This window comes from Myxine glutinosa, chromosome 4, assembly GCF_964187855.1.
Source record: "Myxine glutinosa chromosome 4, kmMyxGlut1.1, whole genome shotgun sequence".
Classification (NCBI taxonomy): domain Eukaryota; kingdom Metazoa; phylum Chordata; class Myxini; order Myxiniformes; family Myxinidae; genus Myxine; species Myxine glutinosa.
The window spans coordinates 79,308,009-79,328,867 of record NC_136264.1 but is presented as its reverse complement, the minus strand read 5'-3'; the positions used below and the strand labels follow the sequence as shown (position 1 = coordinate 79,328,867).

The window sequence follows — 20,859 nt, the reverse complement described above, 5'->3', positions numbered from 1 at the left end:
TTTCCCTGCTAGAGCGGGGGTTAGCCTTGCAGTCCCCATGACAATCTTCTCCATTTTGCCCTATTTTCTGCATCTCCCCTTGTTAACCCCCTTGCCCGCATTTCTTCTTTCACCATCTTTAGCCAAGTCTTTCTCGGTCTTCCCCATCCTCTACTTCCATCTACATTCATTTCCAACACTCTTCTCAGCCAGTCACTTTCATCCTTCCTCAACACATGACCAAACCATCTCAACCTGTTTCTCTTCACAGCATCAATCACAGGCTCTATTCCCATAATCTTTCGCAATTCATCATTTGTCTTCCTCTCTCTCAACGATACTCCACACATCCACCGAACCATTCGCATTTCCACCCTTTCCAGCCTTCGTTGTTGCTCTCCTTCGTCTAGCTCCCATAAATCATAGCACTTCTCACACATGCAGCATACACCTTTCCCTTCAGCTTCAACGACACTCCCCTCCTCATCAGCACGCCACTCAGTTCCCGAAACTTCTTCCATGCACATCTCACTCTAGCAACTGTTGCCGAGTCTGATCCACCTTCTCCATTCAGCATGTCTCCGAGGTAGCAAAATGTTTTCAGACTTTCCAGCTTCACGCCGTTTCCAAGATCCAATTCAACATTTCCTCCATCTGCAGCTCCCTCTGTGCACACCTTACATTTGAATGTAGCTGCCACACTGGTTAATGACGCTCTCAGACCACTACATTTTTGATGAACCCACTCAGCGCACATTGTACATTGAATGGAGTTCACTCCGACACCCTTCCCGCACACAGCACACGGCCACTTCCCAGTTCTTTCCACCTCACCACATGCTTTACCACTTGCCATCACCTTCGTCTTTCCGATATTCACCTTCAGACCTTTTGTCTCCATACATTCCTTCCACTTGTTCATCTTTTCCTTCAGTCCCATCCATACTTTCCGCAATCAACACCAGATCATCTGCAGACAACTCCCACAGTAAACCCTCCTTTACGTTCTGAGCCAGCACCTCCATCTTCTTCCAAACCACCTTTTCACCAACTGCCTTCACTACTTCCTCCGTTCCACCATACCTGGTTTCTATCCCTCGACGATGCGTGTTAAAGTCCCCTGCAATGCACAGGATCACGTCCATCTCAACCATTCCCATCATCCTCTCCAGTGAGTTCCTGAATTCCTTCTTCTCCATTCCCATTTGTGTCCCATAAACCAACATAACAGACACCATTTGCCTCTATCACCACCCATGCCACAACTAACCATCCCTCCCATTTTTCCACTCTGACCACCTGCTTGCGGATCTCTTCCGATACGATTATTCCCACGCCATGACTCCTTCCATCCCCACCAGCATGCAACAGCTCCTTTCCGGTTCTATCAGTTTTAGCCCCATCTTTCAATGGTGAAGAATCACTTAAGAATTAAATAATTATCGTATCCGAATCCATATTCAGATCTTTACTAAAATCAAATCCATTAATCTGTCACACACCCAACCTCTCTACCAATTTTCATCCAAATCCATGCACAACGTTTTGAGATCCTGCTATATGTCGTTTTGGCCCCATCTCCCAATGGTGAAGAATCACTTTAAAAATTCTAATAGCCGGATCCGAATCCGGATCTTCACCAAAATCGAATCATTTCGTCCTTGTCACATGAATTCAGTTCACTAATATGTAAATCCTATTCAAATTTCAAGTCAATCAGAGGAAAATTAAGGATTTTAGAAATTTGAAAAAAGTGGTTGACCTTTGGCCTATGTTGACCTCAAACAGTTGTTTGTTAAATTCATTTCGCTGATATGTTAATCCGATTCAAATTTCAAGGCAATCGGATGAAAGTTGAGGATTTTAGAAATTTGAAAAGGTTTAGAAAGGACCTTTGGCCTATGTTGAAATTTGGCGTATGTTTCCTATTTGAAATTTGGCCTATGTTTTGGCCTATGCTTTGGACGACGTTAGAAAATGACCTTTGGCCTATGTTGACCTTTTAGCCTATCTGGATCGCAAAAATACTTGGTGGTTAAATTAATTGAGCCGATGTGAAAATCCCATTCAAATTACAAGTCACTGGGATGAAAATTGAGGATTTTAGAAATTTGAAAAAAGGTGGTTGACCTTTGGCCTATGTTGAAATTGTGACCTATGTTGATCTCAAAAATAGTTCGTGGTTGGTTTCAGTAAGCTGATATGCAAATTCTATTCAGATTTCAAGTCAATAGGATGAAAATTGAGGATTTTAGAAATTTGAAAAAAGTGGTTGACCTTAGGACTATGTTGATCTAAAAAAAATAGCTGGTGGTTGAATTCAGTTTGCTGATATGAAAAACCTATTGAAATTTTAAGTCAATCTGATGAAAATTGAGCATTTTAGAAACTTGAAAAGGTTGTTGACCTTTTGGCCTATGTTGACCTTTTGGCCCAAGTTGATCTGCAAAATAGTTGGTGGTTGAATTCAGTTTGCTGATATGTAAATCCTATTCAAATTTCAAGTCAATCGGATGAAAATTGAGGATTTTAGAACTTTGGCCGATGTTGACCTTGTGACCTATGTTGACCTCAAACAGTTTGTTGAATTCATTTAGCTGATATGTTAATCCGATTCAAATTTCAAGGAATTGGATGAAAATTGAGGATTTTAGAAATTTGAAAAGGCTGTTGACCTTTTGGCCTATATTGACCTTTTGGCCTATGTTGATCTCCAAAATAGTTGGTGGTTGAATTCAGTTAGCTTTATGTAAATCATATTCAAATTTCAAGTCAATCGGATGAAAATTGGAGATTTTATAAATTTGAAAAAAAGTGGTTGACCTTTGGCCTATGTTGACCTTTTGACCTCAAATATATATATGATTTTGGCGGATCACGAACTCTACCATTTGGTGAAGTCTCGTGAAGATCTGTTTAAAATTGTGACCTGTAGGCAAGTATAAGTGAGCAGACAAACACACAAACCGAGTTTCAACATACTTGTCAAAAATAATAATTTTTTGCCAAGTAACAAACAGACAGGGTGAAAACATAACATCCATCCACCTTTGGTGGTGGAGGTAACAACTCACTTTTCAGATTCAAACCTGATTACCAGTGGTAACCAAAAGAGAAAAATAATGCATAAACGTGGGTGAAAAAAAATCCACTAATAAATACCTGGCCAACACGACAGGTGTGCACAAACACCATGATGTAAGCATGTGCAGCAGAAAGTGCATGAAGCAACGGAGTTGCTTGCGCTGACAGCGTGGCGTCTGCCACACCCCCACCAGCCTGCGCCAGCTCACGGAGCAGAACAGAGCCACCAGGTGCCTCCACCGGTCGGTGCAGGCTCTCCAATACATCAAGCACAACATGAAGCTGAACTAAGCCTTCTTTCAACACCTTGGGTTCATGGGACAGTGTCTTCATGGAAGGGAAGGAAGACAATGCAATTCAAATGAAAAATCATTATTAAATACTGTAAACCTTTTTTGGATACATGGTCGAGGTTCGTGGAAGAGCTAGAGAAGAATGGAATGATTCAACAAAATTGAAAGGGGAAATTCTAAGCAGAATATAAGTGAGAGTGAGAGCAAGAGAGATCAAGGGAAGGGGAAGATGGGCATGGGGGTGAACAAGCTATAACACAGCAATATGAGAAAGGGGAAAGCAGGCATGAAACAGAAAAGGAACAAACCAGCCAACATCTCACAAACAGAGGTGAGAGAGAATGGTTGGGGGTGGGAGGGTCTTTCTTTCCATGGCATCAAGAAGGGCAAGATGTGAGGTAGGGATGCGAGCACATGGGCATGGGGGGATAGCAGTACTCTATCAAGCTGTGGTTGGTCTTGTCGGTTGTCAAATTAAGGTCTTGTAGGTTGTCAAATTAAGGTCTTGTAGGTTGTCAAATTAAGGTCTTGTAGATTGTCAAAAGTTCAGATTGGTCAAGGAAACACCTTGCACGGTGGAGGATGCCAGGTTGGCGGCTGGCATCAGAGGCTATCTTGGAAATACGGTCTTCCCAATAAAGATCATGGCTGAGGGGGAGGGGGCAAAGTTTGAGTGACTGGATAGACTCTTCAATTGGTGTTTAAGAAGTAGATGGGAGGGTTTGGCGAACGGTCCTAAGACCTGGCGAGTGTGTGGGATTAGTCGGGGTTGTAAGAGATATTCAAGTGTTGGACCAGCTCCTGATTCTATCAAGGTCTGTGGAGAAGGAAGATGCTGCTCTCTGCCTGTCTGAAGGATAAGTAATTATACGGCAGAGAGTGGAATAATCAGCAGAGATGAGCAGGATTTCTATGGAATCAGAAAGATCATTGATGAAGATGAAGAACAAGACTGGGCCCAAGACACTCCCTTGGGGCACCCGGACTCGACAGGGAGAGACGAGATGAAAGGATCCCGTTAAGAACAAAACACTGAATACGGAAGTGGAGAAAGTCAGTGATGCATGAGAGGTGGTGGCCTTTGAGGCTCTAAGCAGAGTTTGGAGAGCAGGGCGGGGTGCCAGAGTGTATCAAGTGCTCGAGATATGTCCAGGGAAAAGGCCCTGATATCATTTTTGAGATGGAGGGCTTCCATCCATTGTTGGGAGAGTAGAAGCAGCATATCCAGAGTGGCAGGAACAGGTATGAAACCAAACTGATGATCTCAGATCAAGCCATGGAAGAAAATGATGAATTTGATGTCAACTGCAATGATGGATTTCTTTACCTTGCTTATAATTGGAAGTAAGCTAATTGGCCTGTAGTTCAGAGGATCCAGTTTTGCCACATGTTTATATATTGCAGTAATACTGTCTAACCTCCAGGAAGATTAAACTGACCGAGAGAATGATCGAGTGAACAGAGCAGAAAGATGAAGAGCAAGAGCCACAGAGCAGGTTTGGACGCATGACGTCTGGGCATGTCGCAGAACCACAGTTGAGGTTTGCCAGAAACTTCTCCACCTTCTCAAGTGAGTAAGACAGTATCCAGGAGCAGGTGGGTATGAGAGGGCTGGGTAGGTGGAGGGAGTGAGGGGTTGGGTACACAGATTTGGAAGCAAACGGAATTGAGGAATTTGGCCTTCTCACGAGGAGTGTCAGCTGTGGTGGCATTTGAAGTGAAGGAAGCGATGGAAGGGGAGGAATGTAAAATGGATTTTGATAATTACTTGGAGGGAATGGCAGAAAAGGTACAGGTATATTTGCAGGAATGGTAGGTGGCAGAGGATTAGCAAGGTGTGATTGCCTAAGTGATTCTGTCCAAGTTGGAAGCGTCTGATTGTTTAGTGCATTTTGTAATACGTTGTTTTATGTGAAGTGATGATGTGTAGTTTATTTTGTGTGAAGCTTGGAAAATAAAGAAAATACAGAATGATGAAACAATATAGTGATAGTGCTGTATCCCAAAATTGTCGAGAATGCGGAGCGGCCACAAGATCGATTGGGCTGGGTGGTCTGGTCTGGGTTTCTTTCTGTATTTATGTGTTACCCCATTCATTAAAATTGAGCTAAAACTGACCCCACTTACTTGACCATCAGCCTTCTCTCCAATGTAAACGAGGTAATTGAATTGACAATTGCACAGACTGACTCATCTTTTCTTCAACTCCGATCTCTGACCACCAGTTTAGCTTCTGTCAACATCATTCCACCTGAGACATGTTTCTTCTTCTGTGTCAGCAATGGATGGGTGACCTCAATGTCAAACAAGAGACCACGGCTATCTCACTGGACATCATGCATTCGACCCAGTCTGGCACCTCACTACGATTTAATCAGCCTGTTGTATCCGATGATCCCTCCTCGACTGTATATCAGATTTCCTGCATGTTCGTTCGCAAGTAACGGGATGCCTTAGACAGAATACTAACCCATGCTATAGCTCGAAGAGCCAATGTCCCTCAAAAGGTCATGTTCTGAGACCAATACTGTTATTGATATATGTCGTTTGAAATATTTGTCACTGTCAATTTGATTACATCATTTTACAGACAACTCCACTCTGCACAGGACAGTCCCACACCGTACCGTCGGATAGGCTGTGGCAGTATCCCTGGCCTTCTGTCTCGAGGGAAAAAAAAAATGCAACAAGTCATCTATCTGGAAGTATTTTATGCAAGGTCAATATTCTCAGTTCGTTTCCATGATGACCAAAAGACAAATTGCTACAACTTAATTCTTGGTCAACCACAGGAAAGGTAATTTCTGTACTTCTGAGCCTTACCTAGAGCAATCAATGAAAAGCTTGAAAAATGGTAATGCCCCAAGATTTGGGAGTTCACTATCCCAAATGTCTTCAAAATGGTTTTAATGGTGAACTGCCACAATGCAGCTTACAAAGTAAAGTGTCTCTTTTCGCTGTTTAGTTCAAATATATTCTGGAATATGATAATTTAAAGGGGGAAAGAGCTGAAGGTCTGAGATGTCAAAGTGTCCATATTAGAAGAGCTATATCTTTGGGACCACTGGATGAACAATGCTAAAATTTGGCAAGCATGTTTCAACAACAACTTTCAGCCAACCATTTTGCAAATAATTTGGAAATTTTAAGGAAATCAATGTTGAAGTGGTGTGGAATGACCGAGAAAGGTCACACTGTCATGGCAGCCGATGTAACACGTGTGATTATGAGGATGTTGTGAAGAATACCAGGATAGACTTGCACACGCCTGCAACAGCTTGGCAAGCAGCAGACGATGGGAAGTCAATAGGTAGATTGGGAAGGCCCAAAATGGACAGCAAAGGAACAAGTCCCTTTTGAGTCACAAACTCTTGGCAATGATCATCTGTTGTGTTATTGCTCAGGATTGACTCAACAAATTTCATCTGTGAACAAAAATGAACAAAATTGAACTGCGATCACATTCCCAGTAAGAGGCCAATAAAAACTTTTTATGATAGCAAATTTGACTCAAGGTGAATTAAACAGTCCAGGAACACCCGATCCCAAGGGAGAGGCAAGGTAGGTTAAACTTGAAGTTGGAAATGGTCACCCCAACTTAGTCAAACATTCCCATAAACACCCCGAATACAACCACTATTTTTCAACACATTTCTTCACACGTCGATGAAGACTATAGTTCCCATACTATAACAGAGAATTAACATATTTTAGAATGATTTGTACAACTTCTGGGAGTTCGATTTTTTTATTTTTAGTGATAGCATCCTGCTTTCAAGTTATTCTGTCCAGCTGTGCAGGAGTGCATTTAGCAGATATGATAATTCACCACCACATTTAACCATGGAAATTTTTTTTACCTAAAATCTGCAATAAGTCAAAGTTAGACAATTAATCTGGGGTTATATATTGTAGTTAGTGGACAGTTAATATTGCACAGACTTTCATGAAAATAATGCCAGTTATTGCCATCAAACAAACACGAGTCCTGGTCATCCAGTTGGTGAACGTGGGGCAAAACCCTTTTCCAGCCAACCCCACAATAAGGTGGGAACAAATGTGGCAATTAAAGTAGCAGCAGCAGTAGTAGTAAGAGTAGTAGACATGTATTCACACAAAAGAAAAGTGAGACTCACCACATTAAGAATGTAATCCATTAATGGAATTGGAATTCTTTCCTCATTTCCAGTGGACCTAGTACAAATGAGACAAAACCATTGGTCATATTTGGTTATGAACCCCAGCCCAAAAGCATATCCATGCCTGTAAATCGAAGGAAATCACCATAAGAAACCAGGGAAAATGAGCACAAGGTGTAAAAATATTTGCAGCTAATCAGATTGCAAATGCAAATATGAAAAACTGCATAATTCTCCAACCGGAAGCAATATAATTGGAACCACCCATAAAATTGTTAACAATGTGCTGAACAAAAACCTAAAACAGTGACGACTCACTGTGGATGTGTCTCCGTCTCAGGAACAGATGCCTGTGTGCCACCATTGAAACTCTGCATTGCAGAAAGTTCCTCCTCCTCCTCATCCTCACTTGAAGCCTCCTCGGCAGCATGGTTGGGTCGTGTCGTCGGCGTTCCCACAGGTCCTTCCACTTTCTGGATGGATGGCCGCTGGCACACGTATTTCGGCTCACGACCAAGTGAGCAGATCTCTTCCAAGAGCTACAAGACAATTTTATAACAGCTGGTGACCGTCACTGCAAACTATGTCAAAGCCACCACCCAATGCATTACATTACCAACGATATTTATAAAATACATACAAAATAAGAGTCGCAATGATGTGATAAAACCAGGGTCTTGGTGCAGCAGCCGAAAGTACAATACTTTAGCTCTTACATAATGCCTCGACAACAATAGGTAATGTTTATTTCACAGATGGTTACCAATTTAATGTGCTAGTAGATAGAGTAGATGCGAGAAATGGTAAGACAAGCTTTAATTTATTTACCTAGTCTTATATCTGTGGCTTCTGTGGGTTAGAAAAGTAGAAAGGCACCACGCCACGGTAAAGGGAGGATGCAGTTAAAGGAGACGCATTTTGCAGTTTGCGCATGTTACAGTACACCCAGTACAGTACAGTACAGTTGTGGTTCCACCTCTACCGCGGATTAGAGGCCAAGAGGGGTCTTTTGTTTGAGGTGGAAAATATTTGATGGTAGAGCAAACTTTAGTCTTAGCTTTGCCTAGCAATCTAATAGTAGTATAATTGTATTGGTGATAGTGATATCCCATGCCGATCGAGAATTTGAAACATGTTTATTTTATATTCAGGATGAGGTACCTCTCGTTGCTCCTTGCGCTACACCTAAGCCGATCAAGCCGATCAATCTCGAGGAGTGCATCCTATGCCAGAAGAAGAAGCGATCTGAGTACCTCTCTAGTGGTGAAATTGGCAGGGGGTATATTGTTTTGCTTGCCAAACCAACAGAGAGTAATGACACTCGAGCTGCTAGGGTTCTTCGACTGACAGTGCAAGAGCAGGGTATCATAAAATACCACACCTCATCTTGCTACAGAAGTTTTCAAAGGGATATGGCTAAGACTGGCAGCATAACCCAACCATTAGAACAATCAGAACCATCTCAGCAGGGGCTTATTAATGATACATCTGAGCGACGCAGCAAGAGATTTAAGTCCAGTGTAACTACAAATGTCTATCATTTGTGGTGCAGGTTGCAAGACAGTTAAACAGAATAAAATACACACTGTTCAGAATCTGTGAAAAGCCGATGGCCCAAAAACTACTAAATGCGGCCATGTTGTTCAAGGACCAAGTGTACACTGAAACAGCGGCAATGTGTGAGCTAGATGTTTTTGCGGCTGATATCCGATATCACGACCATTGTTGTAAAGGCTATTTCAATAAATATCACGCTAAAATTGAGGAAATACTGAAAAACCTCAAAATGGAGGATTCGGTAACAGCCGGAGACGACCCTTCAAGGCTAGTTTTTTAGCCCTTGGGCTTGATTTTAGTAGGTCAGCACACAGTCTGACTTCCATCAGAGACAGGCGAAATGAAGATTCAGCTGGAATAGTGTCAAACAGAGCTGTAAAGAAGCTAATCATCGATCTGTATGGAGATGCCGTCTGCTTTACATACCCAAATAAACAAATATCCCAGATGGTACCTTGTACCAAGAGTTTTCCAGAGGCCTTGGTAGAGTCCCTGAGAGTTTCACCTGTCAAACGGGTTGCAACTGAGCTGGCGCAGGAGCTGAAAGAATACAGGTTTGGACTGCAGATGAGCTTCTGTGAGCCCCAAGACCTCCAACTGTCCATGGACAGATTCATTAAGAACCCACCACCAAGATGGGAGGAGTTTTGCTCCTATATTTTCAAGGGGAAAACAACCTCTCAGCTGAAGACTGATGTAGTCTTTCAAATTCTGCACTACATCCTGACTGATGGCAAGGAACCAACACCTTTCCATGTCATGGTGGCTCATGGAGTGCACAGTCTGACACGATCAAAAGAGCTAGTGACCGCTCTTAACCATCACGGATTGTGTGTCAGCTACAACACAGTTAAGAGGATTGATGTGGACCTCGCTGAACGGATCATCACTACAGCAGGTGACAGCAGAGTACCTCTTCCCGCTGTCCTTGAAGCAACAAGCCCACTAAATGGGGCATTTGACAACTTTGACCGCAATGAAAGCACCCTGGCAGGAACAGGCTCCACACACAATACCATCCTTGTTCTCTTACAAAATGTTCCAATTAATCGGGAGAAACCATCAGAGGAGAGTGAGATCTCTGCAAGGCCCCTTGCCATTCAGAGCCGGACCACAAGTAAAGCTTAGTATAGGTCTAAAGTCAGTTGCCAACAGCTCATCAGGATGGGGGCAGTGAAGGAGCGCGGGGAGATACCCACCAACTACAAGGTATCAGAGACCCTCTCCAATTCTACTACACTGGGCCTGATAGCCCCAGCAACAGTCTCTACTACAGCAGCAGAACACCCTCTACCTCAGCAACAGAGACCACCACTGTAGTATCTGATGTGATACACACTTCCATGGCAACAGACCCCTCACCCTTGACAACATGCCCCATCGCCATGGCAGCAGAGGCCACTCCCAACACAACGAGATCCACTACTGCAGCAGCAGAAGTCTCGGATATGTCAACAGACCCCTCTCCCACAACAACTGACAGTTCCGCCACAGCAACAGACTTCACTGAGTCCACCAAGTCAATAAATTCGGACTATTTTCTGTGGATAGTCAATCGCTTCTCCAAAATAGCGACACATGAGAGTGACTATGTCACAGGATTTACAGCTGTGAGAAGTGCAACCGTGAATTGCAACTTTCATCCTAACACCACAATTCTTACCCCCATCCTTCCCTATCCAGCTACAACATACGATGCAATCCTCACCACGATGATTAACTTTCAGGATGCGCTGAAACAGAAGGGTGATACCTACGGTGGGTTGTGGGCCGATGAAGGTATGTACCGTATTGCCAAGGAAATCCAGCTCATGAAACCAGACCAGTTTAACAACATATTCCTTGGTCTAGGTGGGTTTCATATGGAGAAGATTGTGTTGGCCTGTCTTGGGCAGGTACATACCTGGAACCCTCTGGAATTTTTGCTGTTCTAGTTGAGACAGAGTGCTATGCTACTGATGTCATCAAGACCATGATCTCCGGTTCCCACTATTCCAGGGCCCGCACTGCCCATTCAATGATACACGAGGTCCTCACATCTATGATGTTGGAAGCATTCCTCTCCAAATACCCTGAGAGACGAACGGAACTAGAGGCAGTGCAGGTCAACTGTCAGTCCAAAGAGCTCACGGGCGAAGAATGGAACACCACAAAGGAACGTGCTGACACCATCAAAGCAGCCTTTCAAGTCTACCTAAAGGAAAGAGCATCGCGGTCCCAGTCCTTTGATTACTGGAACGCATACGTTTCCGACCTGTTCCCAATAGTCAGGGATCTGACCAATTCTCTGCGCTCTGGAGACTGGATTCAGATGGCGGAGACATTCGTGGTCAAGTGCCTCAAACCATCAACAGACCTGAAGACATTTGACAACCTGCATCTCGCTGCATTTGATAGCAATGCCCTCAAGATGGACTTTGAGAGAACCACTTGCACCTCAACTAATGCAAGGAAACATCTCCATAGAGGCTATCACCAACAGCAGCTGTGGGTCCAAGCCCCATTTAGAAAAGCCACCTTGATTATGAATGCCGAGTCTTATGGTTTTGTAAGAAGGGGCAGTTTATTAACGCACAGGTTGTAAACCTGGTGCGTTATAGCGTTTGCCTGGGAATTTCTGTCGCTCAAAAGTGAAGCTCATTTCTGTCGCTCAAAAGTGAAGACAGTTTCTGGCGCTCAGATGTGTAAACATGACGTCATCAAATCTATATTTATGCTGCCGGTTCTGCTGCGAACTACTTCACCATGGAAAGTACCATATGAATAATAATTTCCATGTGCCAACCTGGGCGGAATCCAAGTGGATTCACTTGACTTGTTAGTCCCTGAGATTGTTATCTCAAAACCCGAAGGCCTGCCAGATCCCTGCACATGTGGCAAATGTGCTCGCAAGAATGGGTGTCCCTGCAGGGTAGCTGGGATCAAGTGTTGCAAGTACTGCAAATGCAAGGGAGGCGATTGTTGTAAAAACCCTATCACTGAATGAACGCTGCTCATCATCCTCATACCTGGACTCTGTTACTCTTCATGTTCTTGACCCTGGTTTACATGACACATAAACAGTACTAATGTGGTGTTAAAAGTTGCATTGTTCGCTGTTGGACAATTTCCCTGCTGATCTTTGAAACATTTAAGCTCTCTAGATACTGCTGCCTACTAAAGTAATGTTTTGTTTTTTATTTTTTATTTTAAGTTCAAATTCCATTGATAATAGTATGTAATGATTGAAAATAGTATTTCTTTATATTAACCAAATGCTCGCTTTTTCTTTTAAAAAAATCCCTTGTATTGTTCAAATTCCAAATTGTCAGTTCAACTCTAGTAGATGACACAAATGTTCTAACTTTGCTCTAAGTCCAAAGAGTTTAAGTTAATAAATATATGGCAATTCCAGTATGTAGGTAGTTGTATGGTAATAAGTTGACCGAACGGTTTTTAGCCATTTTCTCGTAAAATATCAAATTAGAAATTTTACACTCTTCTATGATCCCCCTAAACATGGCCATTCTGAACATTTTGAGCACCTCAGAAAATCTGTAGCTCCAACGGTTTCGAAGATACAGCTATGTCGGAAGTAGCACTTCTGATGAAAAAGGGCGTGGTCATTTTTAAAAGGGCGTGGTCATTTTCGGGCTTTTCGTCCCGGATAGAGATTTTGGCACACTTCCCAAGTTGTTCCTTGGGGTCATATTAGCCTATAACAGTTGAGTTATCCTCTCCTAAATTATGTGCATACATATCCAAGCCAAGTCCTAGACTAATTAAGGTCCAAACGTGAGGCAAGGATGTTCAATGTCTCAAAGTAATGCATCTGTTCTGCCCACGACACCATGGAGCATTAAACAGATGACTAATGATTTTCACACTGGAACCACCCCATACATTTGCATCAGTTATCTCCAGTATAACTCCATTGTCCATTTAAAACATAAAATAACGACGATTGGGCAACTCAAAGCACAATGTAATTTCCAATTTGTGTCCAAGATAAGTTTGCCAGTGCCTACCTGGTTTGATAAATCAACTGGCGTTTTTCGAGTCACAACCAACCGAAACGCCAATATTATATGAGATGACAGGTCTGCAGCAATCATATTTATATTTTGGGACCACATATGCTTGAAATATGGTCATAAGAAAAATATTTTTTTTAAACTAGAAGAATGGCAAGTTTGACTTGGATCCTTTCAGCAGTTCTGAAGTTATCGCAGTAACAAAAACCCATCACAGATGGACAGACAGATGGCCGGCCAACCCAAAAACACAATGCCTCCGGGCGACTTCGTCGACAGGCGCATAAAAAATGAATCTTAATACTGAACAACAATTATAATTCAGCTGCAAAGCACAATAAATAATCAACGATGCACAAAGATGATTCTCAGTCAAAACTCGAAGCATTCACAATTATCCAGCGAAAACGCGCTCTCACAATCACGACTACAGTTCAGTCTAGATTGTAACAGTTTCCACCCATATCTTCCCATTACATCACAAGTATGATCAGTATTTAGTCCAGATGTATAGGAAAGTCAGAGGGTCAGAATTCAGGATAACAGATCGCGGTACACAGCTTACGTGAGGCAATGCAGGGAAGAGCAAGACATCCTCTGGAAGGTGGTTCCATAGAGGTGATAAGCAAGTAATATAGTGAGTTGAGGTGTGCGGACAGTCTGGATTTCGGAGGATTACCCACAAAGTTAAATTTGGTTGCCTAAATGACAGCATTACCAAAATGATGGCTTTTTTTTTTTTAATGGAAGAGTAACTTAAGAGGCATTGCCATTTCGTGGATACAAGTGTATAAATAGCCCCGAGTGGGCTGATGGTCATCTCGAGGTTGTAGTTCAGACCTCTGCTGATTTTGGGGGACCCCACTGGAAGCCCTTCTGATCCCCTGGGAGGCCTCCTTATATGAAATCAAAGAATCGAAGACCAAGCGATCTTGCTGACCAGAGTAGAAGGCCGAGGTCAGGTTTTAGAGCAATCGGTTGGTAAACAAGGGCCAAGTAGGGATCCAAAGTCTGGGGGCTAATCCCCAACCACCCCCTCCCCCCCCCCCCCCCTTCCACCCACACCCCTCCCCCAATTATTGTCAATAATTTGCATGCAAATAAAAGTGTGAATAGTTTTATTAATATTACATATAATTACTGCAATGACCACAAATAATACGACACTGTCATATACACACTACATGGCCAAAACAATGTGGACACACGAACACCACACCCGGATGTGCTCGTCGAACATCTCATTCCAAAATCATGGGCATCAACATGGAGTTGGTCCCCCCTTTGCTGCTATGACAGCCTCCACTCTTCTGGGAAGGCTTTCCTCTCGATGTCGGAAGATTGCTGCGGGGATTTGCTTCCATTCAGCCACAAGAGAATGAGAGGTTAGCCAATGATGCTGGGCAATTAGGCCTGGCTCGCAGTAGGCGTTCCAATTCATCCCAAAGGTGTTCGATGGGTTTGAGGTCAGGGCTCTGTGCAGGCCAGTCAAGTTCTTCCACACTGATCTCGACAAACCATTTCTGTATGGACTTCGCTTTATGCACAGGGACATTGTCATGCTGGAACAGGAAAGGGACTTCCCCAAACTGTTGTCACAAAGTTGGAAGCACACAATGGCCGAGAATGGCATTGTATGCTGTAGCATTAAGACTTCCCTCCACTGGAACTAAGGGGACGAGCCCACAACATACAACATGCATTTTAAGGCCATTTTCCCTGCGAGAGTGGGGGTTAGCCTTGCGGTCCCCATGACAATCTTCTCCATTTTGCCCTATTTTCTGCATCTCCCCTCGTTAACCCCCTTGCCCACATTTCTTCTTCCACCATCTTTAGCCAAGTCTTTCTCGGTCTTCCCCGTCCTCTACTTCCTTCTATATTCATTTCCATCACCCTTCTCAACCAGGCACTTTCATCCTTCCTCAACACATGACCAAACCATCTCAACCTGTTTCTCTTCACATCATCAATCACAGGCTCTATACCCATCATCTTTCGCAATTCATCATTTGTCTTCCTCTCTCAACGATACTCCACACATCCACCGAACCATTCACATTTCCACCCTTTCCAGCCTTCATTGCTGCTCTACGTTCATTACCCATGTCTCGCTCCCATAAATCATAACACTTCTCACACATGCAGCATACACTTTTCCCTTCAGCTTCAACGACACCCCTCCTCATCAGCACGCCACTCAGTTCCCGAAACTTCTTCCATGCACATCTCACTCAATCGTTGCCGAGTCTGATCCACCTTCTCCATTCAGCATGTCTCCGAGATAACAAAATGTTTTCACACCTTCCAGCTTCACGCCGTTTCCAAGATCCAACTCAACATTTCCTCCATCTCGTAGAAGACGGTCTTTCCGTCTTCTACCGACTCCTCTCTGAACTTGCCCCCCCCCCCCCCCCCCCGCTCTCTCTGGGCTCTGTCCCGCAAATATTCCTGCAGGTCGCACAAGATCTGCCTGCAACCCTCTTATGGTTAAACTGCCAAAATCAATACTCTGCTCACCTTCACTCCTCTTTTCCCCAGCCTCTGGAACAAACTCCCTCACTCTCTTCAATCCCACTCCACCCTCCAGGTGTTTAAAACAGCTGTTCACCACCATCTCTTATCTTACCCCATCCAAAACCTTGATCTTTTCTACCCCCCACTAATTTCACCCCAATTCCACTTTTTTGAAATACCAACTTCTGTCCTGGAAGTCCTTGGTGTCTTATACTTCTCCCTCCCCCCTTCCCACGCCTCCTCCCCCCAAGCCCTCTCCCTTCCACACATCTCCCTGCTCTCAAATGTTGTATTTGTGTGCTTCCCCTTCTCTCCCCATCGTCTTCCGCTCCCCCTTTTTATATATTTTGTTTGTCTGGTTGATTTGTTTGTGAAGTAAATGTTAGCTCTTTCATGAGCCTCGATTCAATATACAAAAAAAAAAAAAAGATTCTGCAGCTCCCTCTGTGGCCACCTTACATTTGAATGTAGCTGCCACACCGGTTAATGACGCTCTCAGACCACTACATTTTTGATGAACACACTCAGCACACATTGTACATTGAATGGAGATCACTCCGACACCCTTCCTGCACACAGCACACGGCCACTTCCCAGTTCTTTCCACCTCACCACATGCTTTAGCACTTGCCATCACCTTCGTCTTTCCGATATTCGCCTTCAGACCTTTTGTCTCCATACATTCCTTCCACTTGTTTATCTTTTCCTTCAGTCCATCCATACTTTCCGCAATCAACACCAGATCAGCTGTACAACAACTCCCACGGTACACCCTCCTTTTCGTTCTGAGCCAGCACCTACATCACAGCTACAAATAGTATTGGACTTAGTACCGACCCCTGATGCACTCCCACCTTCACCTCAAACTCACCACTGTTCCCGTCCTTCGTCCTTACAGCTGTGCGTGCTCTTTTGTACATTGCCATCACTACTCTGATCAACCATTCCTCCACTCCTAACTTCCTCAATGCCCATGTCACTACTTCGAGTAGAACCCAATCGAATGCTTTCTCCAAATCAACAAACCCAAGAAACAACTTCTTCCTCTTCTCCATGGACTTCTCCTGCAACTGCCTTACAATAAAAAACGCATCTGTCGTTCCTCTTCCTGGCATAAATCCAAACTGCATTTCGTCGATCTTCACTTTCTTCCTTATCCTCCTCTCCAACACCCTTTCCAATACCTTCACTCCATGCTCCAATAACTTTATCGCTCGATACGAGCCACAGTCAAGAGGGTCACCTTTCCCCTTGTATAGAGGGACGAGGGTACTCAGTTCACAATCCACTGGAATGCGGCCTTCTTTCACCACCAGATTACAGATCTCTGTCATTCTCTTCACACCGCAACTTCCTGCTGCCTTCAACATATCTCCCACAACTCCCGTCGGCCCTCCCGCTTTTCTACTCTTCATTGCTTTTATCGCTTCCTCAACTTCCTTCTCAGTTATCTTCTCTGCCGGTCCTAAAACTGGGTTACTCTCGATGTTGCCATCCCATTCATTCTCTGCATTTCCATATATCTCTTCAATCTTCCTTTAATTCCATCTGGGTCCACAACGATTTGTCCCACTTCATCCTTCGAGCAACTCACCCCCATCACATCACACCTTTCTTTCGCTATCTGCTTTGCAATGCTGAATACGGCTCTCTGACCCTCTTACGAATCCAAGCGTTCTCCGAACATTTTCCTACATGCCTCCTGCGCCTTTGCTACCTCTTTCATTGCAGCCTTCTTGGCTGCCTTATAACTTTCATGCTCTGCTTTTTCTGCCCCCGTACCCTTAGCCTTCTGCCACTCCTTGAACTTCTTCCTCTTCTCGTCAATCCTCTTTCCAACTTCATCATCCCACAACCATGTTTCCGAGTGCCTTGGTGGTCCTTTTGTCCATCCACATACCTCACCAACGGCTCCCAACAGACTATCTTTCATTGACAACCAACCACTTTCAAGCTCAACCACATCATCCTCTACCTGACTCTGACTCTCTTTTAATGCCTCCCTTACTGTCACCTCTTTCAACCTCCACACCTTCATTCTCGGTTGGTACTTCACCCACCGAGCTCTCCTCGCACCTTTCACCCTTATGTCACAGACAACCAAGTGGTGCTGTGAAACAGACTCCTCCCCCGGGATCACCTTTGTGTCACGGAGGTGCCCCCTGTCTCGCCTACGCACCATCAGGTCGTCAATGGTTGTCGTCGACCCACCTGACGTGCATGTAACAAGCTTATTATCCTCTTTCTGGAACCAAGTATTACAAATCAACAATTCAGCTCCATCAGCAAACTCCAAAATCCTTTCACCTTCTCCATTTCTCACACCATATACGTAACCCCCATGAACTCCCTCAAAACCGTCCATACTCCTTCCCACATGCCCATTTAGGTCTCCTCCTCCCACAACAACTTCCTCATCCTTCACATTTTCCATCAGCACCTCTATCGCACACCAGAACTTGTCCTTCTCTTCATCGCCCCGACCAACCAAGGAGCATATCCCGAGATGACGTTCACAAAGAGCTTTCCAATCATCATTTTCACCCTCATCAACCTATCACTCACTCTAGTCACACTCACCACACTGTCTTCAAACTCCTCAGAAAACAGGACACCAACGCCATGCATGCCCTCCGGGCACCCTTGCCACACAAACTTGTACTTCTGTCCCTGCCGACGACGACCCTTCACCATTCTCACACCACTTCCCTTCCATCTTGTCTCTTGTACACAACAATGTCCACTCTTCTTCTGACCAATACTTCCACCACTTCTCCTGATCTCCCTGTCATTGACCCGACATTCCATGTCCCAAACCTCAGCAACCGATCCCCACTTCGGGCATCAGACGTTTCGTCGTCATAAATGGACTGATTTCCACCCTTGCTTCGATCGGGTTCCCCAACTTGTTTTGACGAGAGGGAGTGGGGTCCCCCACGGGGTACTTCGGGCTGTACCCTGCCCATATGTCGTTGTAATTGTCATGGTTCTCTTTTTGAGGCAATGTTTTTCTGGACGGATGCCCTTCCTGACGCCAACCCTTTTTAGTCGCCTCTTAAGAAACGCAGGGATACGGTGTACCTATTCTAAACCGGGGTACACACCGGGTTATGGGGACGACCCCAAACCATGAAAAACAGCCTCAGACCATTATTCCTCCTCCACCAAACTTTACAGTTGGCACTATGCATTCTGTCAGGTAACGTTCTCCTGGCACCCGACGAAACCCAGATTCGTCAGTCGGACTACCAGATGGTGAAGCGCGATTCATCACTCAGGAGAACACGTTTCCACTGCTCCAGAGTCCAACGGTGGCGAGCTTTACACCATTCCAGCTGACGCTTGGCATTGCACATGGTGAGCTTAGGCTTGTGTGCTGTTGCTCGGCCATGGAAACCCATTTCCTGAAGCTCCCAACGAACAGATGTTGTGTGGAAGTTGCTTCCAGAGGCAGTTTCGAACTCGGTAGTGAGTGTTGCAACAGAGGACAGACGATTTTTACACGCTACGCGCTTCAGCACTCGGTGATCCCGTTCTGTGAGCTTGTGTGCCCTACCACTTCGCGGCTAAGCTGTTATTGCTCCTAGGCATTTCCACTTCACAATAACAGCACTTGCAGTTGACCGAGACTGCTCTAGCAGGGCATAAATTTGACAAACTGACTTGTTGGAAAGGTGGCATCCGATGACCGTGCAACGTTGAAAGTCACTGAGCTCTTCAGTATAGCCCATTCTACTGCCAATGTTTGTCTCTGCAGATTGCATGGCTGTGTGCTTGCTTATACAGACTTGGCATTTAATATGGAATATTGTTTTTGAGGAGGTGAACTTACTTTTCAAGACGACTGAGAACCAAAAGTTCATTGGAATTATGTTGAAATTATTCTAGATTTTGTTAATGTGACCTTTAAAAGAAACAAAAACCACATTTGACATTTCGAAGCAAATAAATTGATCCTTGAAAGTGATGTAAACTGATATCGAACTCAATTCACGGACAGTACTGTGTTAAACTTCTGTGCGTTTTCCAGAAGTATCTCTTTATTTTGCACATTAGCCAAAAAATTTTTTAACAAAAACAAAAGTTTAATTACGACTGGAACTACGGACAGTAAAATTACAGTTCAGTACTTTGTGTAACCCCCACAAGCATTCAGGAGAGCACGTACACGTTGAGGCATGCTGTTCACGAGATTTTCCAAGGTTTGGACAGGAATCGCTTGCCATGCAGTTACAATAGCCTGCTGCAATTCACGCACAGAGGCAGGATGCTGGTCCACGTTGTCGATTTGACGCGTTAATTCTGCCCACAAGTTCTCTATCGGATTCATATCCGGGGACATGGCAGGCCACTCCATATGCTCCACACCACGGTCAGCAAGAAAGTGTTGGATCATGCGAGCACGATGAGGCCGTGCATTGTCATCTTGGAAGACAAAGTTTTCTCGAAAGGCTGCACGAACAAATGGAAGCAATGTTTCTTCCAGAATGGCCCTGTACGTGAACTGGTTCAGGTTTCCATTCAGAACAACCAGGTCAGTTTTTCCCCCTGCATGAAAAGCAGCCCAAACGGTCACCCCACCACCTCCAGCTTGGACTCTTGGCACTATACAATCTTTGTTGTAGGCTTCATGCCCTTGTCTGCGCACTCGGATGCGGCCATCTTGACGAAAGACCAGAAATCTAGACTCGTCACTGAAGATCACGTGATTCCAGTGTCCTGGCTGCCATTGACGGTGCTCTCTGGCCCACTGCAATCGGCGCTGGCGGTGATGTCTGGTCAGACGTGGCCTTCTCAGGGGACGCCTGGCACGATAGCCTGCTTGAACCAGTCGTTGGTCGACTAGCCTTCTGGATACAGGCACATTTGTCAGTTGCTGCCACTCAGCCCGAAGCCGATTAGCTAACTTGGTACGGCCATTGCGGACAAACCGGTGCAGCTGGCGATCATCCCTCCTTGTGGTTCTGCGGGGACGTCCTGGCCTCGGTATTGGAGTAGGAATACCCCTCTGAGCATTTCGTTTCAGGATCTTTGACACCTGACCTTGAGTGATGCCATACGCCCAAGCAATAGCACGCTGTTTCATGCCGGAATTTCGTAAAGTCACCACTAAATGACAAACAGCATTGTCGAGTTGACGGACCATCTCCAGGGGAAGCGGCAATACGTTTTGTGGACGTGTAGCAGTTGTTTTCCACTAATACAGAACGCAACAACCCTTATATACCCAATTGTGAAGCCAATCGTCAAATGTACCTGTCCGTACATTTTGTCACGCCA

At 44.6% G+C, this 20,859-nt stretch overlaps 1 protein-coding gene across 8 annotated transcripts in view; it reads right to left on the bottom strand.

The window, feature by feature from the left end:
* The window catches only part of HUWE1 (HECT, UBA and WWE domain containing E3 ubiquitin protein ligase 1), a 334,325-nt gene that overhangs the window by 228,572 nt on the left and 84,894 nt on the right, over window positions 1-20,859 (bottom strand). For all 8 annotated transcript variants that reach the window (XM_068112748.2, XM_068112754.2, XM_068112750.2 and 5 more), the window contains exons 22-25: window positions 7,814-8,034; window positions 7,493-7,550; window positions 6,605-6,781; window positions 3,142-3,390 (exon numbers count right to left, since the gene is read on the bottom strand). In XM_068112748.2, the coding sequence (XP_067968849.2) occupies window positions 3,142-3,390; window positions 6,605-6,781; window positions 7,493-7,550; window positions 7,814-8,034 (705 nt within the window). The remainder of the gene's footprint in view (window positions 1-3,141; window positions 3,391-6,604; window positions 6,782-7,492; window positions 7,551-7,813; window positions 8,035-20,859) is intronic.